The 26,437-nt window shown below is 34.1% G+C and overlaps 2 protein-coding genes across 4 annotated transcripts; both read right to left on the bottom strand.

Annotated features, from left to right (window-relative positions):
- Positions 1 to 94: 94 nt before the first annotated feature.
- On the bottom strand, positions 95 to 9,873 carry LOC123906493 (CRM-domain containing factor CFM2, chloroplastic). 3 transcript variants are annotated; one of them, XM_045956417.1, is made up of 15 exons: positions 9,134 to 9,150; positions 7,827 to 7,909; positions 6,587 to 7,139; positions 6,142 to 6,272; positions 4,951 to 5,226; positions 4,712 to 4,868; positions 4,238 to 4,530; positions 3,674 to 3,733; positions 3,535 to 3,588; positions 2,191 to 2,364; positions 1,944 to 2,060; positions 1,695 to 1,811; positions 1,334 to 1,559; positions 843 to 973; positions 95 to 727 (listed from the first exon to the last, which is right to left on the bottom strand). In XM_045956417.1, the coding sequence occupies exons 2-15, from the start codon at positions 7,899 to 7,901 to the stop codon at positions 491 to 493; spliced, it is 2,601 nt and encodes an 866-aa protein (XP_045812373.1). In that variant the 5' UTR covers positions 7,902 to 7,909; positions 9,134 to 9,150; the 3' UTR covers positions 95 to 490. The 3 variants fall into 3 exon arrangements, with proteins under 3 accessions (XP_045812373.1, XP_045812371.1, XP_045812372.1); XM_045956415.1 differs by lacking the exon at positions 7,827 to 7,909 and having other exon boundaries at positions 9,134 to 9,873; XM_045956416.1 differs by lacking the exons at positions 1,944 to 2,060; positions 7,827 to 7,909 and having other exon boundaries at positions 9,134 to 9,872.
- Positions 9,874 to 11,524: 1,651 nt separating this feature from the next.
- Positions 11,525 to 14,498, bottom strand: LOC123906492 (cytochrome P450 82A3-like). Its single transcript, XM_045956414.1, has 3 exons — positions 13,910 to 14,498; positions 12,665 to 13,020; positions 11,525 to 12,154 (listed from the first exon to the last, which is right to left on the bottom strand). Exons 1-3 carry the CDS (start codon positions 14,496 to 14,498, stop codon positions 11,525 to 11,527), a joined length of 1,575 nt encoding a protein of 524 aa, XP_045812370.1.
- Between the last annotated feature and the right edge of the window lie 11,939 nt (positions 14,499 to 26,437).

Here is a 26,437-nt window from a genome sequence, read left to right as displayed (position 1 = left end):
AAACTAATTCTATGTACCAAAAATAAAAGAAAGATAAACTAATTCTTTTACTAAAACTAAATTAGAAGGAAAAAGATAATTCTAATTATTAACATAGTATTTAATTTTACTAACTACTTTATTAATTCCCGTGATATAATCAACAAAAGCCCATATTAAAGGACAAAGTAGTACTTAAGATATTTTTTGACATAAGCTCTTATTGTTAATAGAACCGGATGTAGTATTTTTCTTAAGCTTTATACAAGAATGGCTTCAAGATTAAGATTCTCCCACTGTCTATTTCTTGTTGCAGTATATTTCTTTTCCGGTTCTTCTTCGGTTTTTCCCTTGCCACAACAATCAAACGTCGATGACACCCTCAAATTTTTCAATATCAATCATTGGCTATCATCGATTGGCTTCTCGATGACTACATAGCTCCATCTTTCTATAAATCATACCGGAACAACCACCATCGATACAATTACAAACAGTGTTGATGAAAGATTTATGGCAATCTGTTTGTGGATATTTGATCAGCAACGAGTTGCAATGTTCTGTTTGTTAATCCACATTCGATTCTGATAGCTTCCAACAGTTCAGGAGACACACTCGGGTTTGCTCCTCCTTCTTTAGCTACTTTACTATCATTTAAATTAGCGCGGGGATTTGTTCCTGCCCCCCAACCCCTGTAAAGTATAATTTTGCTAGGCTCTTGAGAGACTAGAACTCCACCTGTTGCTTCCTGCAAGAACAATAGGTAAAACAGATTTCAGGACTTGGAGAATATTTATTGGCCGAGACAAAAAAGAATAATTCAATGAGAAAAGAAAAGGGGGACAAATCTCGTCATTAGGCACCTCTAGTTTGCACACCAACTCGTGAACTGAGGTCCCTTTTGCCCTTCCTTTGACATTAACTATGACAAAAGGGAGCCTCCGAAAGTGATCCTTGATTGCTATCGCAAGACCATTCACAGTATTGCTCTTACCTGATAAGAAAATACGGCCATGGAACAACAATGAGATGAGAATGTTCCCCTTCCAATTAGCATAATTTCAGGAAAATACAAGATAAATATAAGAGCCATCTGGTTCACAATGAAAACAATTTCAGGATGATGACATCAATTAATTTCAGCATTAATTTTAGAAACCATGAACCTAATAAAACAGGCCATGGTTTATACAGTTATTGCATAAACCCACAAAATAAAGGAGCCAACACAAGATGCTAGAGAAGAAAAACTCTTGTCAAAATTGCATAAACTTAAAAGATAGACTAATAAAAAGTGAAGATACGATAGGACTTACAATATTGCAAAAAAGGAAAATAGAGATGAAAATGATACCTATGGAGAAGATAGGTCGCTTTTTCATCGTTAAGGCCTGCCTTCGAAGAAGAAGTCTCTCTCTGTTGGAAAGAGATGAATATCTAAAAGGAAACTCGTTTGAACTCTTATTCATCACCGGAGCCGATGGTTCAGGATCACTTTTGGATGTGATTGATGCTTCCATTCCTTTGTTATCAGAGACGCTATGCCCAGTATCAACCACCGATTCACTTGCTTCATCCAACTGAAATCCACATTAATGTTACCATATTAATAAACAAAAAAGTGTCAGAAGAAACCCTGATATAACCAGATGATAATCCAGAAGAAGATCAACATCAACATTTCCATTTTTATCTTCAAAGCATGATGTGCTTGCCTGTCTTTCTTGATGAACAAAACCAGCCCATGATTCTGGTTCACCTTGACGGGTTCCATCACTAGCAAGCAGCTCAATGTGCCCAGTATCAACTACAGACTCACTTGCTTCATCCAACTGAAGTCCACATTAATGTTACAATATCAATAACAAAAATCCGTCAGAAGAAACCCAGATATAACCATATAATAATCCACAAGATTGACATATACATTTCCGTTTTTAGCATTCAAAACATGATGTGCTTGCCTGTCTTTCTTGATGAACTAAACCATCCCACGATTCTGGATCACCTTGACAGGTTCCACCACTATCAATCAGCTCAATATGCCCAGTATCAACCACAGAGTCACTTGCTTCATCCAACTGAAATCCACATTAATGTTACAATATCAATAACCAAAAAATAGATAGAAGCAACCTGTTATAACCATATGATAATCTACAAGATTGACAAACATTTCAGTTTTTATCATTCAAAACACGACGTGCTTGCCTGTCTTTCTTGATGAACAAAACCAGCCCAGGATTCTGGTTCACCTTGACGCACGCCACCACTATCAATCAGATCAATCTGCTGCTCCTGTGTAGGTTGTTGATTGTCAACCGAAGCTTCTTTTGGAGAATTGCAATTTATGGAATTCGAACTAGCTTCATGGTTGTCTGTAGCCTTGAATCACGTCAAAAAATATTTCAGAAATCATTATATAGAGAACAATACCACTAACATCATTGGAATAATAATTCTTATCGAACTCTACTATTTTGAAATACTCATTGTTTTCAATTTTCATATTGCCCATCTCCAATACTAAAAGTATGAGACTCTCTTAAATCACGTGTGTAGCCTTAGTTATGTCATCACAAAATATGTAATTCACATAAGGATAGAAATAGCTCAAGTCAGTACCACTTGAGCCACTTTTGCACTTCATTAAGCACCTGGGCAACAATGCCTATAGTCAGCTACCTCTGATTTTGCAAGTAATCTCTTCACATGTAATAGATGTCTTTTCGTAATTTGACAAAGAACAAGTGAACCTAGAAGTACATTAAAGAGTTGGGTGTTGGAGGGCCAAGTCTATAATTTGATATACATTTGAGATTTTAAAAAATCAAAAGAATAACATGAGTAGATGATCATATAACATTTAAATCACACTGAAATTATTTTTATTAAGATTTTGTAACTTCCTTAAATTAGAAAATAAAAATAAACCCTCCCCTCCAAAATCTCCCATACAAACATACACCAAGAAAAATAAGCAAGATCTTGTATACTCAGTGTGAGAGGAAGACAGTTTCCCATTCTGCTGTGGTTCTTTTATACAAAAGGGTAAAATTTCAAAGACTATAATCTTCCAGAAAAATGAAAAGGAAAAAAAAAACCTCTTTGACACTTATGTTGTGTTCAAATACAATACACACATATCCATACAATTAATAGAAACAAATATTAGATACTTGGGAAAATTGCACTCACCTTTCCCATGGTATGCTTAAATAGAACACTCACACCTTAATTGTTTTAAATGAACATTCACTGCCCTAGGGGAGACCAATGTCTTTCCCATGGCATGCTTAAATAGAACACTCACACCTAAAGGGAAGTGCAATTTCTCTCGGATACATTGAATATGTTCTTATTATATAGTCCATGCTTTAAAAGAAAAAAGCAAGAAAAAGTCGAGTTCAGCCATTAACCCTAAACATTTATAACGTATTGCACTTTCATAACCTTCATCCTCTTTGGCCAGATTTACCAAAAATACTAATCTCATATTTGTAAAGAGGGAAGGAGATTATTATAGAATTAAAGAAGCAACGCGAGATAGCTCACCAAGTCAGATCTTAACTCCTCAACTATCTGCTTACTGCTGGCCTCCTCTTTAACCTATTAAGGTAAATAAATTCACATATTTCAATGGAGATTGAAGGGAAAGTATTTCAGAAACATAATAAAAGTAAGGACCACTCACCATTTGAAGTTTCAATTCATTTATGTTCTTATCTAACTTCAAAACATGAAGCTTCAACGACTGCAAGATTGAAAGGAATAAAATGGTGATAAGTAGATCATATGATATTGTCAGTCAATTCCTGTTTCAAAAATAAATAAAAAATTAATGACAAAGAAGATCCACACCAAAATGAGGTAGTCACTTGTGAGGCTGTCAGGCACCGCTTTAAAATAAAATTAACACATTAATCTACCATATAAAAATTGGATTTGCTCTTTTCTAGATGAAAAAGATTTTATTTTATTTAAATTTTATATCCAGAACCTTTTTTTCTTTAAAAAAACACTGAAAAAAGCTGGTTCTTTTTCTGATCAAGAATTTTGTGTATCTAAACAAAATTCGGTTTTAATAACATTCTAAAAGAAGTTCAAACATTTAAAAATGTGCTTTTCCGATTTTACATTCAAAACAGCTTTACTTTTACTTAAAAGATCTTATAGAAAGATTACATAAAATTTTATTTTTTCTTCTTCTAAACGCTCATGTAAACCAGCCTACTACTATTATTATAACATTGTTTACCTCACGACGCTGTGCCTCTATAGAACGCTTCAATGCTTGTTTTTTATTTAGAAGTGTTTGTGGCCTCAAACTATCAGGCCTACTATAATTCTTTCCACGATAAACAATGATTGCATAGCCCTTGATCACTCTTTCTACTGCTACTAATATTCCACCACTCTCTGCCTCTAATGTCCGAGCTGCGTGGTGGACAGATTCCAGGGTCCCTTGGCTACATATTATCTTCACAAGTTCCCGATATTTCCAATGAAGATGCATATTTTCCACTGTTCCATCAAAAACCCCCCGTCTTCCTGAGAATTAACAGAGGGTTATCACGAATAAATTTTATTCAAGAAAAATATTTTAAATAGCTTTTGAAGGTATCAATAACTTCCATGTTATAAATCAACTATGTATCACTGAGATTTTCAAACATATTATAAAGTTACCTACTATATATCACTGAGATTTTCAAACATATTATAAAGTTACCTAGCAACAAGAAGGGCTTCATCTTCAAGCCAATTCTCCGCAACATGTATCTCTCTTCTTCAGTAATACCCTCTTTATCTATTTCTTGTTCTTGAAGACTCTCGGATCTTTCCAGATTTTCTAGAAGCTTTTCAGCCTTTTCTTTCTTCTCTAACGCCTGTATGTGAAAGCTATACAACCAGTAACTCTAAAGTAACAAGTCAAAAACAACAAATTGGAACCTGTTAATGAAATCATACCTGTGACAATTTGATGCTAGTCCTTTTAATAGCTAGCTCAGCCTTCGTCAATATTCGTTTTTCAATGATTTCTTTATCTTTAAGGATTGTCACATCCTTTTGTGCAGAATGATAAGAGGCTGTAACTGATGACCTGTTTTCAGCCTTCACTTTATTTATTAAATCATATCTCCTCTGTTGGATTGCTGAAGAAACTGCGGCAGGCAAGAAATCCTTTCCTCTATAAATGGCAATAACATATTTATCTCGAGCAAGGATAGTTCCTCCAGTCAGATACTGCATGGAAGTGGATCTTCTATTAGAATGAAATCAGATATAATGGCATGACATATATCATTTTTCACATGCAAAACAAGATTGTTACTTTTTTTTTTTTTTTTGTAATTTGGCCTAAGTCTTCAATTCAAACAAGATTGTTACTTAAGCTCTCTCAAAACAGTCAAATATTTCATTTACATAAACGCATAGAATGCATTTGGTCAGCTACAAAAGCAGTGTTTGACACTTCAGCCTTCTACATGACTTTCTCCACCCTCTCCTCTTCCTGCCTTTTGGAATAAACCTTCCAGACCTCTGGTTTCTTTGTACCCTCACGTGAAAATTGATCCTTGTCTTGTTCACCTCCATTATTGGACTTGGATTAGGTCTATGGTTCATTAACCCATTAGAAAAGAGAAAATGCATACCATTAAAAAAATTCTTACTAAGGGAGATTAACACTCTCCAACTGTTATTTGGAGGTGCAAAATAAAACAACTCAACTCATTACTTTCATGAGGTACTTGATTTTTTTCCCTACAGGAATCGAAACAGCCAACAAAATGGACAAATGCAATTGCAAGCATATATAGTTTCCAATTTGTCATGTATGTTAAAGTGGGGCTGAAATTGATGTGCAAGTTAATGACAATATCCAAGGTTCTTCACTTCAACCAATGACATAAACACAAGAACATATGACTCAGATGGGAATTCATTACCATCAAAGGTGACATTGACATCCTTGCTATTCAATATTCGAAATAATTTTTACAAGCAACATTGATTGAAAGTTGTAGTTAACTGCAGTTACATGAATCACACACATGGCACCAAAAAAAGCAGGTTATACAGTTCCTTTGACCATTATATTTAAACCATAAGTGCAAAATTTCATATATTTGAAAAGAATAAGCAAAAACGATAACTGACCTTAATCTCTTCAGCCATTATCTTATTACTAGTATTCTGCACACCTCTTTTTACTGCAATCTTGACAATCTCGCATCTTTCCCAAAGCTTGATAATTGCAGCAGCGAGTCCTTGTAGTTTCCTGTTTCTACCTGTAAAAGAAAATAACAAAATCAAAATTAAGTGCTTACTGAATAAGAGCTTATCACATACGTGCTTACCTATAAATAATTGAATATGGAATTAGGATAAATTGTATTTTCATATATGCTATCCATTGTTTTTGTAAGCTATTTTAGAGAGCACATTGAAATAAGCTCAAACAAACTAGGAACATGTCATAGGGTACTGTTATAAGCTCGCTCAAACACTTCCGTAAGTACTCATGCCATAAGATAAGCTCAGATAAATTGTAAATGTGTTATTTCAAATGCACCCAGGACCCAAATTTGGTCAGTGAACTGACCTAATGCAAAATGGCATGGTAAAGGTCTGCCAAGTCTCTTCAATGTGGTCAGTTCATCATCCGTTAGATTAGACTTCACACCATATGGAAGTAGGCGAAAAGGCTGCCTAAATCCAGGAATAACAGCAGGTAGAAGATCAGCATCAACAGGCACGGGGTCATACCCCCACCAATCAGTAAATCGAGGCCCGAGGCCCTCTAATAAGCTGTCTACTTCTTCTAAAAGCTCTGCTTCACCTGGAAGTTGAAATCTCACTTTATTGGGAGTGCCAACTCCTTGTACCAAAGCTGGTCTTACGGTTTTGATGTTTGAACTTTGTCCAGCATGTGTGGCTGAATTCATTTCAGACGAATGACTCTCTCTTTCATTGCAATTTTCATTATCATCATCCATATGTTGCAAGGCATCGCCATCCATATGTTGCAAAGAATCACCACTGTTATCATCTCTCAAAACTTCATCTGATAGGAAGTAAGGATACTTATAATTGATCCCTCTGTACAATATTATCTTACTTCCAGATCTCCAAACAACAATTCCTCCAGTTTTTCTCTGATAATGACAAAAATATTATAAGCTATAATCAGATTATTGTACATGGGGCTCCCTAATCATATTGGATGGAAAAAAAATGTTTTCTCAAAACCAAAAACTTGTTTTTTGTACAAATCTTTGAAAACAGAAAATAAGGTGGTATTTTGTCAATTAGAAGTAAAAATAGAAAGAAAAACAAATGGAAATCTTGTTTTTACAATATCTTTCAGAATATCTAGGAAACAATAATATGAAAAATAAGAAGACAATTTTATAATTACAAATGAAAATATATCAATTGAAAATGGGGGCAAAAAGTCACCCTAGCAACTTGACACACCCAACCTATCAAACTAAATGTAGAGTCAATTAATCGCTTTTGCATGGGCAGAGAACTTGCCCATAAAGGCATCTGTCATAGGAATTACTTACAAGGTTCTTATCCGGTTCTTAACATTATAATATAATTTCCACGAATAGCACATTAAGTTGTAGGACGCATACTAATTTCTTATAAGAGTTGCATCATTGTTGTGGAAAGTTGTTAAACTTGATGTGGATAGAGCCCATAAAAAATGAATTAAGCAATCCCAATTTAGATGCAACACCATTGGAGGTGCTATAAGAAGTCAACATGCACAGTTTGGTAACCTTATAGGCGTGTTGCACAGTTTGAACAACATAGGATTTTGTACAATCACTTACAGTTTTGTGGGAGATTTCTAGCAATTTTAGCCCAATATATATGGGAAAAAAAAAAGAGCAAAGTTTTCTTAACATATGTCCGCCTACAAAACACAAACATGAAAGGGAACATGGATAAGATTATACTATAATACATGAAACTTGTATCGACAAATAAAAACTAATATTTAAAAAATTAACTGGAGCTACTGTTGATATAAAATCAATTATGATATTGTTGCATTGTTATATATACAGTATAAAAGTTCAAATATATAATAATATAACTGAACTCAATAACTATACCCCGACGATGTGAACAAGGTGTAAACAAATTCTTGCATAAAACATTCAATTGTATTTTATCATCTTGTCACATTATGATATTTAATTTTAAAAACTCAATAACTATACCCTGACGATGTGAACAAGCTGTAAACAAATTCTTACATAAAACATTCAATCGTATTTTATCATCTTGTCACATTATGATATTTAATTCTAAAAATTGATCAAAAAAATATTTATTCAAAAACTTGTTTGCGTTGTAGCAAAATGTTACAGTTTTTCATTGTTTTACACTAAGGATGTAGATATAGTTTATACTTATTAAACACTAACTAAAATATCCATGTGTACTTTCATTTTAGACCTGAATCCGGTTTCCACCTTCCAACACTGATATCTATGATACCAGATAACATCAAAGTTCAAAGTGTGCGGGCTTCCTTAGTATGCAGTACTACATGTCATATCGGAGTTGTGTCCAATGTATGACATCAATATAACAACGATACATTTAGTTAGTTACAACTTACAACCAATGATATTTTGAGTTTATTGGCTTATAGCTTATAAGCTCATATCGAAAAGAAAAAAATGACTTGTTTGGCAACACTTTTTTCTCAGGAGCTTACTAGTTTATAGCTTATAACTTTTAGATTACCATTTTTCTCTCAATTTTACCTATGTCATCTTACTACAAAAAAAATTAAATATTTATTAAACATATTTTTTATGTCATTTCATCTTTATAAGCTAGTTCAACTACTAATTTTGTCAAACATTACAAATTCAATCAATTAGCTTATCCACTATAAACTAAGTTAACCTATAAGTTATTCGCTATAAGCTAGCTTACCAACCACCCACTATCCACTATTTTTTTCCTAACAGAGCCTATGGAAAGCTGATTCAATCTCTCACAATACCACCTCAATTTCATTGATCATTATCACCAATCTATCCATCCAATCTAAGCAAGTGAAATCAAAGCAAAAACCAACAAAATCTACATAAAAATTTCACTTTTTGTTAAAAAAATTTACCTCCAATATATCATGACTCCTTTTCATGTTAATTCTACAAATATCCTCACAAACAACCCTCACAACTTCCGAACGCCGCCACCGTTCATGAATTCCATTAACAATCCCTTCCGTAATCCCAGCTTTCCCAACCTTAATCTTCTGCTTCATCTCAAACCCTAATTCCCTCAATCTAAAAATCTCCGCATCCGTCAAACTCAACTCCGCAAGCGTCGGAACTCTCCTCTTCTTCGCTTCCCTCTCTTTCTGTCTCTCCAATCTCTGTCTCTCAACCTCATTCTTGCTCAATTTCTCGATTCCTTTTCCAATAACCGGAACGGGATTCTCCGGCGTACTCCAGCTTAGGTCAATTGTATGTCCAACGCGGTGCTTCGGGATATTGTGCGGTAACGGAACGAAGATTTCACCTGCAGCGGTTGAAGTTGCGGTGGAGGTGGAATTGGAATTGGATTGGTCGGTGGTGATGCCGAGGGAGTGGAGTTTATCGGCGATTCGTTGAATGGCGGATTTAGGGAGGGTATGGGGATTGGAAGATGAACTTCGGATGATGAATTTGGAGGGAGTTAGGGTTTTTGATTTTGGGAAATTAAAGGGTAAGAAGAATGAAGAAGATGATGAAGGGGTGATGAATGTGTGGAAGTGGGGTGCGGGAAGCAACATTTCATGCTAAGTTTAGTTTCATGGATGGATAATGAGACTCTGTTTCTTTCTACTGATGAAAATGAAAAGGAAATGTAGTACAGTAGATATTTTCAAATATTTGTCACTTTTTGTTTGCTAGTAAGGACAAATTCAAAATTTTCAATTTTTTTTTGTGTTAAATCGACATGAAATGTAACCGTTAAAAATTCACAGTATAAATGGAGAATTTGAGTTCGAACTCTTACTATGATTCGAAAACAATGTTGTGTTTCTAAGGCTATGTTTGGATTGGTGGTATTGGATGAAATGAAATGGAATGAGATGGAATAATATATCATTCAATTGTTTGGATTTAAAGTATTAAGATGGAATGGAATGGAACATAGTGGGATGTATTCCATCCTATTCCACTATATCCCCCAATTTTTGTTCCATCCAATTTGGGAGGTATGTGATGGAATCACTCTCTCAAATTTAAAAATTACTCTTTTGCCATCTTCTTTTATTATCACGCACTACCAATAAATGTCTTCTTTCTCCGATTTTGCATTTGTGTTTTTCTCTTCTCCAGGATCATCAGAATCACCACAACCTCAAATGCTAGGATTTGAACCTGTGCCAAGCAGGTCATGTTCCTAAACATTTACCATATCGACCAAGTGAACCAGCTTTTCTCCACATTCATATATAAATGAATCTTGTCTACCAATTTAGTTTTGTTGCTTATAATTACTATAATCATTTCAATTACCTATCATTTTGCTCAGTATATACATAATCGCGTTAAATTCTTAGACCAATTAGAAAATAAACAACACAATTCAGCCAAAATGAATTTTACATGTTATTAATTTTCCAGAAGGATAAATTTTTCATTCTTATTTTCCATAAGCAACACAATTCTTATTCCAGAAGGATGAATTTTCCATTCTTCCTTCTTTCCCTTATTTTAGCTTTTTTAGTGGTTGAATTGTGTTGAAGGAGATAAAAGTTCACGAGTAATGAATTTTACATGTTAATAATATTTTAAAATAAGGATAAAATTGGAATAAAAAAGTTTTAATTTGTTCCATCATGTTAACAATACCCAAACAACGGGATGAAATATATGTTCCATTCGGCTCCATTCCATCTTATTCCATTCCGCTTCATTCCATTCTGCTCCATCAATCCAAACATAGCCTAAGAGATACAACAATTACCACTGCTATGCCGTTGTAGTAGCTAACATCCAAGATCTCTTGAAGCTAGATTGGGATGTCTCTATATTTCACACTATGAGGAAAGGGAATGTTTGTGCTGACTTTCTCGCCAAGTTGGGCTCGACTAATGATGATAAGCTCTCGATGTGCGAATCTCCGCCTAATGATTTGAAGAAATTCATTGCAGCAGATGCTCTAAGGATGGCCTACCCTCGAGCATAGTTCTTCGTTCGTTTTTGTTCTTTTTTTTTTCCTACCTTAGATGTTGTTAGAATGCAATTTAACAAGTACTTTCGCAATAGTACAATAGATTTATTCACGAATCCGATCAATCAAATAACACGATTAGTATTGAGTGAACATTAGACATTATTAGAAATTAATTTGTAATCACACATTTTAACTTTTTTGCAACATTGAAACAAGATTGGATGAAAATATCAACAATATATTCACCAAAGTATACTCAAAATAGGAATTAACATTAATTTGAAATCTCAAACAACACTCATTGTTCACCCTTGTGAAATTTCTACTTATGATTCGATCACATAGTTTCATAATACTTATGAGAGAAATGTGGTTTAACCAAAATCTCAAGTGGTGTAGCTTTTTCATTGGTCATTCCAAGATTTTCAGTCATATCAACAGGTTCATTAGATCCATTTGAGATTTCAAAGGAATGTAAAAAATTAGCCAAAGTTAAATGAATCATATGAAGGCCAAAGGATATTCCTGGACATATCCTTCTACCACTTCCAAATGGTAACAATTCAAAATGTTGACCCTTGGCATCAATATTTTTATGAGTGGTAAGAAATCTTTCAGGTTTGAACTCTAATGGATCTGGCCAAATACTTGGATCGGTGTGAATTTTCCAAAGATTTGTGATTAGTCGAGTTCCTTTTTTAATATGATAACCGCCTAAATTACAATCTTCTGTGAATTCACGGGGTGCTGAGAGAGGGCCTGGAGGATACAACCTTAATGTCTCTTTCACTATCGCTTGAAGATATATCAACTTATTTATGTCGGATTCGACTATGAATCTTTCTTCTCCAATTTGAATGTTGAGTTCTTCTTTAGCTTTTTCTAATACAAGAGGATTTCTCAATAGTAAACAAATTACCCATGTAAGGGTAACTGTGCTTGTATCAGTTGCTCCCAATATTAATGCCTGCATATATATCAACATAATCATAAATATTAGTTTCTAATATTTCTTTTTGCTTTGATAATTTATTTTAATGTAAATCAGATATCCTATTCATGCAACTGTAGAGATTAAGTTTTCAAGTCTTGTGGGACCTAATAGCAAACTCTCCCTAAACATTACCTCCCGGATTGACCAACTAAAGTCAATCTTAGGTCCAAAAAGAGGGGTAGCGCCCCGCATCTGATTCACGGAATAAGTAAAATAACGTTAAAAGTAGTGGTATTTCACTTTCGCAATTCTAACTCCCACTTATCCTACACCTCTCAAGTCATTTCACAAAGTCGAGTTAACGCTGCTGCATGTCCAAATCAGAGATCGAATCTAGGACCTCAATTAAGTTAGAAAAGACTCGCGTCATTACATCTAAATGTATTGGATTTTGTTTTGATAATTTTTGTATTACATTGTTTCTGACAAAAATGTTAGTGTAACATAATCATAAATCATAAATATAAATATATACATACATACCAATGTTGTGGCTTTGTTTATAGTATCAGCATCAAACCCATTGATTGTGGCACCATCAAGCATTGAAATCATCATGTCCATAAAATCTTGGTCACTTTCAACCTTTTCAACCAAACCCTTCATCTTATGATGTTCCACTAACCACTCATCTAAAACTATGTCCAATTCTTTGGCAGTTTCTTTCATTGCTTTCACTCCTAATTTCATCCATCTTAGTATAGGAACAGCATCAGCCATTGTACATACCCCTAACATATGCATGAAATACCTCAAAGCCTTTACAACTTTTTGTGCTTCTTTCTCTTTTACCACTGCTGTGTCACCAAAATATCTCTTCCCAGCCATTGTTTGGAAAACTACGTGTTAACAAATTTATTAGATATTATTGTGAAAAACACAAGTCCCGCATAAAATAAAGATGAGACATGAATTTTTTTATAATGTGTGACACTCTTCACATTACAAATCTGGTTTTGTAAAAATTAGTTAGATTTAATATAAAAAATAGTAATATGATATTATTAAAGTTTATTGGTCAAGTCATCCACCATTTATATTCATGCACTAAACTCTGGACATGAGAAGGTGTACGACGCCCGTCACCTTATAAGTTGATCAGTTTTGTAAAAATGAGTTAGACTTAGGATTTGTTTGAATTAACTTATTTTGAGTTTATGGGTGATTGCTTGGTTTTTGGTTGAATACATTTTGTACTTCTCCCCATTAGTGGGTCTAGTACTACTGCTCACTTTGTTCATTATATATATATATATATACACATTGTTTGCTATTAAAAAAAGCTTATGCAAACAGCTTATGCAATATAAATTGAGTTTTATGTTATTTTATAAGTTCACACTAGTGAGAATTGTATTTTTATAAGCTATTTTATCATAAACTACCTTGACAAACTTATAATAATACATAAAAATTGCATAAGTTGTTTGCATAAGGTCAAAAATAAGCTAATCCAAACGGACCCTTAGTATAAAAATCTAATAGATAAAATAATCAGTTTTGGCTTCTTTTTTTTGAAAAAAAAATAAAAAAAATCCTTTTGTTTAGTTTTTTTGTTGCTAATATTTGATATTAATCTATTCAAATTTTGAAATATTGTCTAACTGTCAATATGTACTAAAGTTTTAGGACTAAAAATCGATTTTTTTTGTAGGAACTAAATATGATAAGATTAAAAAGTTAATTAGAACTATAATCAAATGAAATAAATCTTAAAATAGTAAATACCTATATTGAATACCAATTGGGTGAACCACTGCTTCATCTCCACCAACAGATAGCCAGAATCATTTTTTTTACTAGACCAAACATGAAAAAGCTCTTTAATTGAAGTTTTAACTTCAGCAACTCGAACATGGCTTAGTTGTTCCATTCGACGATTTGAAAGGAATATACTAACAATTTTGCGCATTTCGCGCCAATATGAACCATAAGGTGCAAAACCAAAGCTAGCTTGATTATAAGCTATATGTTCAATTGCAACAAGTTTAGAACGAGACGAAACAGCGGCGTCATTTATAGTGTAACACTCTTTTGCCATTTCCCAATTGCTTAGCACCAAAGCACGTTGTGTACCAAGTTTTATTGTGAATAGGGGTCCATATTTGTTAGCCATGGTGCCTAATGTTTTATGAGGTGTTTTGGAACCACCTAATACTAAGAGGTGACCAAGTATAGGCCATGAACCTGAGGCCATGGGAGGTTCTCTACCCTTTTTAACATCTTTGGAAGGATGAAAATGGAATAAATAAACTAAGAATATTAAAGAAAGAAGTCCTATTGTTGTAACATTTTGGAAATTTAGATCTATATCCATTTTACCTATATAGTTTTGGGGTGGAGTTGATAGAGAATTTTTATGCAAGGTGTTGATACATGTTGTTCTTGTTGTTATAGCTCTTTATTGTTTCAATATTTATATGTACAAGAAATGTTGAATAAGTATGATATATGATGCATCATGTGCACGTCACTCTTGGCACTATAATTGTGGAAATTAAAAAAAATAAAATAAATACATATTCGATCCCTGCAACTGCGATCGGAGCAGGCTGGAACCACTTGAGGTTAGAACTGTTGTAGAGATTAATTCAAATGATCATATCATATCTAGTTAGCTTGCTTGTAGAAGAAGTTTGTTAGTTAGTTAGTTTGAGTTTGTTTGCATGATTGTTAGTTAGTTACAAGTTGGTTAGTGTTTGTTAGTTAGTTTCAATTTTCTGTTTCTTGTTGAAGGGGTTATCTATATAAAGAGCCTCTTGTACCTATTTTTCATATCAATAAAAACTTACCTTTTCTCTAAAACTCTTCCATTCAATCCTCTCTCAAATCTCTCCAAATTATCCATTCAATTCATCATTCATATTCCAACAAATTGGTATCCAGAGCATAGGTTCTGATTCAGCTGGTTCTGATTCAACCATCCATAGTTGTTGATCATCAAGAGAGTAATGATGGCATCAACAAATCTGCCAACACAGCTACCAAAATTGAAGGATAATAATTGGGATAGATGGAATGTTCAAATGCAAGCAATATTTGGGTTTCAAGAAGTGCAAGAAGTGATCACTGAAGGTGTCACTGCACTTGTGGATAATCCAACAGAGGCTCAAAGAATTGCACACAGAAACATCAAGAAGAAAGATTGCAAGGCAACATACCTCATTCATCAGAGCATTGATGAGGTCAATTTTGACAAGATTGCAACATGCACATCTGCAAAAGAGGCCTGGGATACACTAGAAAGATGTCACAATGGTGGTGACAAAGTCAAGAAGGTGAAGTTGCAAGCTTTAAGAAGAAAGTATGAACACATGGAGATGGAAGAGGACGAAAAGATTGAAGATTTCTTCAATAGGTTGAGGACAATCACTAATCCAATGGCACAGAATGGTGAAAGAATAACTGATCAACAATTCTGTGAAAAGGTATTGAGATCTCTTCCTTCTAGGTTTGATTACATTGTCTGCACAATAGAAGAAACCAAAGATATCACAACTGTGACACCAGCAGAGTTATTAAGCACACTGCAAGCTAGAGAAATAAGATTCAGTGAAAGAAGTGCTAACACTGAGAAAGATTCAAATCAAGCACTGTATGCACATTCAAAGAGCAAGAATGGCAAGAAACAGTGGGGTAAGAACAAGAAAGATTCTCAAGTTGCAGGTTCTAATGGGAATGACAAAGCTGAATCCTCAAACAAAGGAGGAGGAGGTAATGTGAATCCTAACAAATTCAAGAAGAACTTGAAGTGCTACTGCTGTGGAAAGAAAGGACATTTTGCAGAAGAATGTTGGTTCAATAAGGAGAACAAAGGAAAGGGTAAAAAGAAATACAAAGAAGAAGCAAATGTTGTGCAAGAAGAAGATTCATCTGATGATGATGATGAAAGTGAAGTAAAAGTGATGATGGCCACATTGAGTGAAGATTCACATCAAGGTAATCACTGGTTTCTTGACACTGGTTGTTCAAATCACATGACAAGTCATAAAGAGTGGCTGATTGAGATAGATGCCACAAGAAAAAGCAAAGTGAGATTTGCAGATGATAGAACAATACAGGCAGAAGGAATTGGAAAACTAGTGATAGACAAAGATGATGGAAACAATGTGATCATGGAAGATGTACTGTATGTGCCAGGTATGAAGAGTAATCTACTTAGTCTTGGTCAATTAATTCAGAAAGGCTTTGAAGTTGAGATGAAGAACAAAGTCTTAGCACTATATGATGCAGAGCAAAATTTGATTCTGAAAACTCCATTGTCAAAGAATAGGACTTTTCAAATCAATCTCACTACTGCTAAGGTGATGTGTTTAAGTGCAACAGAGACACTAGATGAAAACTGGATCTGGCATGCTAGGTATGGTCATTTAAACTTCAAAAGTTTGAAAGATTTGGGCACAAATAAAATGGTGAATGGTCTACCAATCATCAAGATTCCTGAGAAAGTGTGTCAAGTGTGCATGATTGGAAAGCAAAGCAGAAAATCATTCAAGTCAGAGTTGCCTTCACGTGCAAGTAATCTGCTTGAAGTGATTCACTCAGATGTCTGTGGACCATTTGAAGTACCATCACTTGGAGGTAACAAGTACTTCATTTCATTTGTAGATGAATTCAGCAGAATGATGTGGATTTACTTGATTAAGGTCAAAAGTGAATCATTTGATGTGTTTAGAAAATTCAAGAAGAAAGTTGAGAAATACAGTGAAAAATCCATTAAGATTCTGAGAACTGATGGAGGAGGAGAGTACACATCAAATGAATTCAAACAATTTCTTGTTGAACAAGGAATTGAACATGAAATTACAGCTCCCTACACTCCTCAACACAATGGGTTGGCAGAAAGGAGAAACAGGACTGTGTTGAATATGGTTAGGAGCATGATTAGAGAAAAATCACTACCTAGTTATTTGTGGGGTGAGGCAGCAAGCACTGCTGTGTACATTCTCAACAAATGCCCAACTAAAAGGTTGACCAAATCAGTACCAGAAGAAATATGGAGTGGAAGAAAGCCAACAGTAAAGCATCTTAGAGTGTTTGGTGCTCTATGCTACAGTCACATTCCTGATCAAAGAAGAACAAAACTGCAAGACAAGAGCAAACAAGTGATACTGGTTGGTTATCATCCAACTGGAGCATATAGATTATATGATCCAGTGAAAGAAAAGATTGAAATTGGCAGAGATGTGGTAGTGTGTGAATCAGAGAATTGGGATTGGAAAGGTAAAAGTACTACTGTGATTAATCCATTGTTGAGTGACATAGATGATGATGCTGAAATCACCACTGCAAATAATGGAGCTAGCACAAGTTCACATGGCAATGCAGAAAATGGAAATGTTGTTAGTACTATACCAGCTGGTTCTAAGAGGACTAGAATTCCATCCACAAGACTACTAGATTGTGAAGTTTATGCTGATGATGCAATTGATGCAGAAGGTGACCTTGTACACTTTGCATTATTTGTTGACACTGAGCCAGTTAACATTGAAGATGCCATAGCAAGCAAAGTCTGGAAGCAAGCCATGACTGAAGAAATTGAAGCTATTGAGAGAAACAACACATGGTATCTGACTGATCTACCATCAAACAAACACCAGATAGCAGTGAAATGGGTGTTTAAAGTAAAACTCAACTCAGATGGATCAGTTGCAAAGCATAAAGCAAGGTTAGTGGCAAAAGGTTTTTTGCAGAAAGCTGGTCTAGATTATGATGAAGTTTATGCACCAGTTGCCAGAATTGAAACAATTAGACTAGTCATTGCAATTGCAAGTGCAAAGAAGTGGTCTTTGTCTCAAATGGATGTAAAGTCAGCTTTTCTCAATGGATCATTGGATGAAGAAGTTTATGTGTCACAACCTCCAGGATTCATCATGAAAGGTAAAGAAGGAATGGTGTATAAATTGAATAAAGCTCTATATGGCCTGAAGCAGGCACCTAGAGCATGGAATAAAAGAATAGATGGATTTTTGACTCAAATTGGCTTCAGGAAAAGTGTAGTAGAATATGGTATATATGTGAGACACTACTCTGACCCCAATAATGTGTTAATCATCTGTCTATATGTTGATGATCTTTTAATCACTGGTAGTAATGCTAGTGATATTGCTGCATTCAAGAAATTGATGCACTCAGAGTTTGAAATGACAGACTTAGGCAAATTGAGCTATTTTCTAGGCTTACAATTTGAAGATACAACTAAAGGTATCTTATTGCATCAGCAGAAATACATGAAAGAGATTCTATTAAAGTTCAATATGTATGGATGCAACCCTGCAACTACTCCAATGGAAGTCAATTTGAAACTGGAATTGGATGACACTGGTGAAGAAGTGAATGCTACTCTTTATAAACAAATAGTTGGATCTCTGAGGTACCTATGCAATAGTAGACCTGACCTTTCTTTTGCAGTTGGAGTTGTGAGCAGATTTGTAGATACTCCAAAACAGTCTCACCTAACTGCAGTAAAGAGGATCATGAGATATGTGCAAGGTACAATGAACTATGGCATTTTATTTCCTAGGTGTGTCAACAATGCAGTAGACAAATTAGAAGGATTCTCAGACTCTGATTGGTGTGGTGATCGTGTTGATAGAAGAAGCACAACAGGCTACATTTTCAAATACCTAAATGCTCCAATCTCATGGTGTTCAAGGAAGCAACCAGTCATTGCACTCTCATCCTGTGAAGCTGAATACATAGCTTGTGCCTTTGCTGCTTGTCAAGGCCTATGGTTAGAATCTCTACTCAAAGATATTGGAATTGACTTAACTGAACCTATACAGCTACTTGTTGATAATCAATCAGCAATCAATCTTGCAAGAAATCCTATTTCTCATGGCAGAAGCAAGCATATAGAAACAAGGTTTCATTTCATAAGGTTTCAAGTTGCTGCTAAGAAGATTGTATTGTCTCATTGCTCTACTGAGATACAAGAAGCTGACATCTTAACCAAAAGCTTGAAGCATGACAGGTTCATTGGATTGAGAAACAAAATTGGAGTTGTGTCTTTGGAACATTTGATTTAAGGTGGCATGTTGTAGAGATTAATTCAAATGATCATATCATATCTAGTTAGCTTGCTTGTAGAAGAAGTTTGTTAGTTAGTTAGTTTGAGTTTGTTTGCATGATTGTTAGTTAGTTACAAGTTGGTTAGTGTTTGTTAGTTAGTTTCAATTTTCTGTTTCTTGTTGAAGGGGTTATCTATATAAAGAGCCTCTTGTACCTATTTTTCATATCAATAAAAACTTACCTTTTCTCTAAAACTCTTCCATTCAATCCTCTCTCAAATCTCTCCAAATTATCCATTCAATTCATCATTCATATTCCAACAAGAACCGATCTCCGAACCACATCAAATCGGAAGAAGAAAAAAAATACATATTGTGTGTTTCAACTTTGAACTCACATTAATTTCAATATATAAATATTTTCATAATCTTTTATTAATGTGCATTACAGGTTGACACTAATTAATTTATCCAAATTTGAAAAGATTGATTTATTTTTTTGGTTACTGAAAAGATTGATTTTATTTTTTGTTTTAAAGAGTCTGTGAATCTCATACGCTAGCTACCAAAATTTATATAGAGAGGAATATTGAAATTTGTCTATGAGTATATTTCACTAATTTATATATTTTTTTAAATGCTAAACAACATAATAATAAAAAAAATTATCTAATATCTCAAAAATATAAAATGTCTTTTTAATAATGACTTTATCTTTAGTTTAATTTTTTAACATGCTTAACAAATATCTTGAAAGTACGGTTTAACATGACTCTATTTTTTATTACATTAATTAGTAGTGAAAGATACTAGTGATTTTTCATTTAAAAAAATTGGGGCTGTAATTTTAGTCTCTAATTATAAATTTTTGAATAGTGACTAGCTTAGACAAGATCAAAACATGGACAATCAAAAAAGACAAAAAAGAAGTTTAAAAACAGAAAAAGAAAGGGATGTTCTATGATTAAATTAAATTACGTAAGATTGTCTATACTTTGGAAGAAAATTGTGCGTTCGGCTGGGATAATTAAGTGACTGAAACAAACAATAAAGACAAGTGAAGGTGAGAAAACCTAAATGACTCTAATTAGAAAAGGTGAGGATAAGAGAAATCGATACCTTAGTGAGGTTGATGATTATATTATACATAATAAGCTAAAAAATGTCAATAAATTATCTAGTAACGAAAGATTTTATGTATGATTATTATTAACGCCATTATAAACCAAATATAATAAACTAATTAAAATTGGACCGAATGTTATTAAACCCCAGTAAAGACAATTGTTTAAGCATAGTTTTAAATTCCGGATCGGCGATCAACCCGCTCAAGACATCGAGTCACTGGGTTACTGGTCGGACGAGCGGGTTGCTGGTCGGATAGTATGGCTATTAACCCGGGCTATATAAAAAATTTAAAATATTTAATGACTTAAAATTCTTGACAAAAAAAATTTAATAAAAGTTCTTCTAAAAAATAATTGATAAAAATTAATTTAATGATATTATTGCATGATTTAAGGCTAGTAAAAAATAATTGATAAGAATTAATTTAATGATATTATTAAATTAATTTAAGGGTTATATTGCAGCAGCTTCTGGTTGTATTATATGTTACTTAAGATGCTTGATGAATTAAACAATCATACCATGAGTGAGATGGCTATGCTGCTCTGGATGTTGTGGTGGAGGAGAAATCAAAAATGTTGGAATGATAAAACCCCAACAGTGTTTGAGGTTACAAGAAGAGCTAGGGAGAATTTAATGGAATTGACAAAGATGCAAAAAAGAAGAGATTTAGCATGTAGTACACTAGCAGCGGACAAAACCAGCAACTGGAAGACTTAAATGCAATGTCGATTCAGCTTGCTATACGAACCATAACATATATTGTATTCAAATATGTTATTTGTTAAGAATATAGATCCTTAGTTAATCAATTAGAGTTAGTTGATAGGTTACCAAGTTGGTTAGAAGATTATAAAGTTAGTTAGAGAGTTAGTTACTCCAAGTAGCTCTATAAATAAATCACTCTATTGTACATTTTACTTTTTCTTTTATCAATGTATATTCATTCAATATGAATTTCTATGAGTATCTTCCTCATGAATACTCTTATGCACTCTATCTTGCCGACATCTATGATCTTTATCCCTTCGATTCCATGATTCATAACATGGTATCAGAGCGATACCCGAGGGATGAAGACGAAGATTGCGCTTCCGCTTACGATTCTGAAAGTTGTGAAGAAGATGAATCCGTCGATGTTGAAATTCTCAACACTTCTACTCAAAATTTGGAGTCTTCAACTTCACAAAATTCAATTCTTTTTGGCAGCTTCGCAACTCCAATTATTCCGGTTTCTATTCCTTCAATGACACCAGATTTTGATGGATGCTCCATCAAGATTGGGGAGATACGTTGTTTTCTTGGTGATTCTTGCTGCGATGTCGATCTCTTGATCACCGTTTCGGAAGAAGACAAGCATTCGAAGGATTTCGAAACTGAGTTGGTACTTTCTGCAGTCAGCCAGAAATTGCAGAATCAATCCGGTGTACAAGCGTTCTCTTCTCCGATCAAGGTCGAGCGTCAACACGACGGAAACGTCCGATTCTTGCAAGATCACGATCCGAACGGCAAGAAAGGTGAACTACTTTCTGATTTGCTACTGCCTTCGTCGAAGAGCATCACTTTCTTTTTTCCCCATCGTGGTTTATGCATCACTGTTTTTGATCCTGGTGGAACTATGGCAATGATTTACAGTTCTGTTACGCTATCTTTTCTATCAAAGTTCATTTCGATATATTTCATTGTTTGTGTTTTCGTCTTCGATCCCGGCGGCAATCACCATGATTTCTATTCGCCGTTGATTTTGCAGTATAAGGGAATTTTAGATAGAGCTGACACAATATTATTGCTATTTGAGTTGATTCATGGTGAGATTGTTGTTCTTGGAATTAAGATCAAGATTCAACTGAGATTGATAGAGCATGGGAAGAAGATGACAGAGAATTATAGCTTCGAGAATCCAGAAGCATTATTCTCTTTTGAATCAATTTTTTGTGGTGCTTTACTCAACAATTATGGTGCCATAGGTTGTCAAACACTGCTACTGTGTTGTTTCAAGTTTTGGATAAATGCATCATAGATCAGCAACAAGTTAATTAGTGCTTCCCCTACTGAATTTTACTAAATGAATATTGATCTCATAGAGGCTCAATTCAATGGATTTTGTGTTGATTTCCTAGAAGCTTATACTGCTGATGTTCTTGTCATTTTATGTTTGGGCTTTGTATTCCAAAATCCAAACTCATACCAAGAATTCTCTTACTATGAGTTTGAGGGAGGCTATTACAATATAGAAGCTTTTGTTCTGCAACATTGTTCAAGCTTGTTTGATGGTTAGTTGCTTATGGCTTCAGGTACATCAAATCCTCTTGGTATATGTTAGTTTGTGCTTTAAGTTACCTGTCCATTCTTGCTGATCAACTTGGGTTTCATTCCATTTAGTCAGTGAGTGAATACATATTTGTTGGAGAAATTGTTTTGGGATTTGGTTGCATAGAAAATTACACTATGGAATGTTGAAAGTATGCTGTAACTGTTGCTGGTTTGATTTGGCTGTGGATCTTAGCTTTATCCAATTTCTCAGTTTCATATTAGTGGTTTGTTGCCATGTTTGATGCCTATCTGCTTAAGGCACAATACTATTTGGTCTTCTGATATTCATTCTAGTCGATCCATTTCTCCTACATACTGATGATTGATTGTTGGTATTTGATACATACTACACCATACAAAGTTTTGAGCTAGTGTTAGAGCATGGCCAAAGGACTGGTTTGAATATTCTTTGAATATGGTTGTATCAGGTTATTGGAGTTAATTATAGGACTGCTCCTTTTGAGTTGCCTAGCATCTGTCAGCATTGATGGTAATGAAAGAGATTCTTACAAAAGCCTTATGTGGATTTTGCTAAAGGAGTAGCTTTTTGGACTTGAAGTTGCTTGACCTGGTTGGTTCATCATGATGTTTGCAACAATGCAATTTTAGATTGCAATTTTCACACAAACTTTGAGAATAATTGTAATTCAAACTCAAATTGGTAAATTTTCCAATGTTGAGTTTGAGGGAGGCTGTTAAGAATATAGATCCTTAGTTAATCAATTAGAGTTAGTTGATAGGTTACCAAGTTGGTTAGAAGATTATAAAGTTAGTTAGAGAGTTAGTTACTCCAAGTAGCTCTATAAATAAATCACTCTATTGTACATTTTACTTTTTCTTTTATCAATCTATATTCATTCAATATGAATTTCTATGAGTATCTTCCTCATGAATACTCTTATGCACTCTATCTTGCCGACATCTATGATCTTTATCCCTTCGATTCCATGATTCATAACATTATTCAAACACAAATATCAAACAAATATACAACATTTATATACTTTTTGTTTTTTTAATATTTTTTGCATGTTTCGAATTGCGTGCTGTGAGAGAAAAGAGAATGTGTCGTATTTTTGTCTACAAATTTGTGTTGATATATCACTCCTCTATTGTATTGGTGCTTGTATTAGGGACTCACATGGTAGATTCATCAAAGCTTTTGCAAGAAAAAGGGAAGGCAAGCCTGAGATAATGGAAGCTTAAGCCATGGGAGTGTTGGACGTGTTGCTTTGGATTAATAATTCCAATATGGAAGTCCATCAAATAGAGACGGATTGCTTACAAGTGGTGCAATCAATTAACTCAGGTTCTAAAAACAATTCTGAATTTAGTATTTTCATTGTTGAGTGTCATAAATTATTAGATTTGAATCAGAACTGGAAGGCCAGTTATGTTCGAAGACAAGTCAATCGAGTAACCCATGACTTAATTCAGGCAACTCGTTTATATATTAGTCCCCAATTTTTTGATTATTGTCCACTTTGTATTACAAATGCTATTATGAATGAAATGCATTGAGTTTGTTCTCTTAAAAAAAATTCGAAAAAATGTGTCAAAATTATCAAAGATATTAAATTGATGAAATTTTACAGAATAACAATAATACTATATTCCGTCAAAAAAAAAAACTATATATTACCGTATTTATTTTTTTATTTTTATTTGGTGAACAGTGCTTACTTAGACTTCAATTAGTTTGGACCAAAACTTCAATTAGTTGAAAAGTCAGAGCCCAACACGACCTTCGTAGTTTTGGGATTTTAGGCAAAGTCAGCCCTATTGAGAATTTTTTCATGCACCGTTACACTTGTGCATCCTTCGGTATTCTCAATTTATACCTCGCTATTTAGGATGCGAGTGTGTAAATAATAAAAATTGGCGAAAAAAGAGTTTGCATTTTAGGATGTAAACTGCGAGCTGCATTCACACTCTAAATAGTGAAATGTGTTTCAGTTCACACCCTATTTTGCGAGTGACAATTTTATTTGACTCAAGTCCAACGTCAGCGCCCCCATGAATGAAAATATTATGAAAAAAAAGTTTGCATTAAACTGTGTTTTGATCTTAGTCTAATTATAAATTGAACTGTGTTTTATGTATATAAGGTCAATTCGAATCCTATCTATTGAACGCTTCTATTGACTTGTTTCAGATCATATCTTCCAAAACTAATTAGAATTTCGTGAGAGCAGATCCTCTCCCGTATGATTTCCATGGGATGTAGTAAATTTTTCATCCTGACCATTGATTCATTTTATAATTAAATATTTATCTTGCAAAAGTAACAACATGTGGTCAAGATTAAACTACAGAAAATTTACACTGCAGAGAACCCATGCTCGAATTTCATCACGTATCTTTCATAACACTTCTATTGATTTGTTTCAGATTCTATCTTCCAAAACTAGCTGGGATTTTAGAACGTATCTTCCTAAACACTTCTATTGACTTGTTTCACCTCGTATCTTTCGAAATACAAGGAGATTTCAAATTGTACAATCTAAATCAAACTGGATCCAAAATCAAGGATGTTTTCGGATTGATGTTTTCTCTTCCCCCCTCCCATGAATCTTTTATACCCCCCAATATTCCAATTTTGCCCTTGCAGAAAAATTCGGTTCGCAGAAACCAAATTTTTTCTAGTGCAAATTCAGAGTAAATTTCGGTTTTTAGAAACCGAAATTTGTTTTCAAGGCAAAAAAAAACTTCGGTTTCTACGAACCGAAGTTTTTTCAAGTGCAAAATTGGAAATTCAGGGGGGATAAAAGATTCACGGGTGGTGGGAAGAGAAAACATCTTTCGGATTTTGTGGTGATTTGGGAGCAATGTGTGGGCCTACAGAGCAATTTCCTAATTTCAGTTCTTGTAAAGGCTTTTTGGGCTAAAATGTTAGGGTTTATCCTTAGCATTAGGCTAGTCCGTCAGTTGTTTTTCGATATGGTTATTTGAGCGCTAGTTTTTTCACCATAAGTAATTCTTGAAGACCACTTCCATATGAGTTTTACTCATTCAGACGAAGAAAAAAAAAATATTTGGTCTAAATTTATCAGGAAGAACGCGAGAAAACAACGTTTTTCCTTTGTCCAAATTGGTAAATCACATAGTGTGATTTTCGAAAAATGAGTTGAGTTGGAACAAAAGTAGCTATCTAGTTATTTATGAACTTGATTCTCATTTCATTGTGAACCGCATTCTTAATGGTTTGTCTAACATCTTTATCAAGTCTTCTACGGTGCATAAGTCATAAATAACTTTATAACGAATACGAATTTTACAAAATTCATTGTTGGATTAAAAGTTCGTATCATATAGAACATCCATATTGATATTTATGACTTATACAAGTAGAAAACTACATAAACCCACTTGGGATTGGTCTAGTGGTGTTGGCTTCGGTCCTTGAAGTATGCTCCTCTAAAGGTCTCATGTTCGATTCCCCTTGAATTTTGATTCTTCTTGTATTCTGAATTCAACCTGTAGTAGTCAGGATCCGAATAGTAGTATGTGTCATTTTTGTGTACGAAATTAAAGAAAAGATACGGTATCGTTAGAGCAGTTACTGTATGGTGCCAATTTCGATGAGCTAAGTCCATACAGAGAAAAAAAAAAAACTCTGACTTTAAATGGGGCTCCACAAGTGGATAGTGAGATTGGTCTCCTTCAAGATCTTATAGCCGAATACCGAGTTAAAAAAAAGAAGTTACAAAACTACATAGTTCAAAGCAAAGCAAAACAAAGGTAAAGCAGCCAGCCACGTTCAAAGAAAAAAGAATCACCGTCAACATCACATTCTTGGACTAGA

The sequence above is a fragment of the Trifolium pratense genome, linkage group LG2 (assembly GCF_020283565.1).
Source record: "Trifolium pratense cultivar HEN17-A07 linkage group LG2, ARS_RC_1.1, whole genome shotgun sequence".
NCBI classification, from domain to species: Eukaryota; Viridiplantae; Streptophyta; class Magnoliopsida; order Fabales; family Fabaceae; genus Trifolium; species Trifolium pratense.
This window is presented reverse-complemented; position numbering and strand designations above follow the sequence as displayed.

Excerpts from the sequence above, each read along its gene's own strand:
- LOC123906493 (XM_045956415.1), bottom strand. The coding sequence starts at position 9,793 with ATGTTGCTTCCCGCACCCCACTTCCACACATTCATCACCCCTTCATCA. Across the intron at positions 6,273-6,586 it reads ACCATGCCATTTTGCATTAG|GTAGAAACAGGAAACTACAA; the intron begins GTCAGTTCACTG and ends TTTCTTTTACAG. Across the intron at positions 2,061-2,190 it reads TTGTTCATCAAGAAAGACAG|TTGGATGAAGCAAGTGACTC; the intron begins GCAAGCACGTCG and ends TGTGGATTTCAG.
- LOC123906492 (XM_045956414.1), bottom strand. The coding sequence starts at position 14,498 with ATGGATATAGATCTAAATTTCCAAAATGTTACAACAATAGGACTTCTT. Across the intron at positions 13,021-13,909 it reads CCAATTGGTATTCAATATAG|TTTTCCAAACAATGGCTGGG; the intron begins GTATTTACTATT and ends GTTAACACGTAG. Across the intron at positions 12,155-12,664 it reads TAAACAAAGCCACAACATTG|GCATTAATATTGGGAGCAAC; the intron begins GTATGTATGTAT and ends ATATATATGCAG.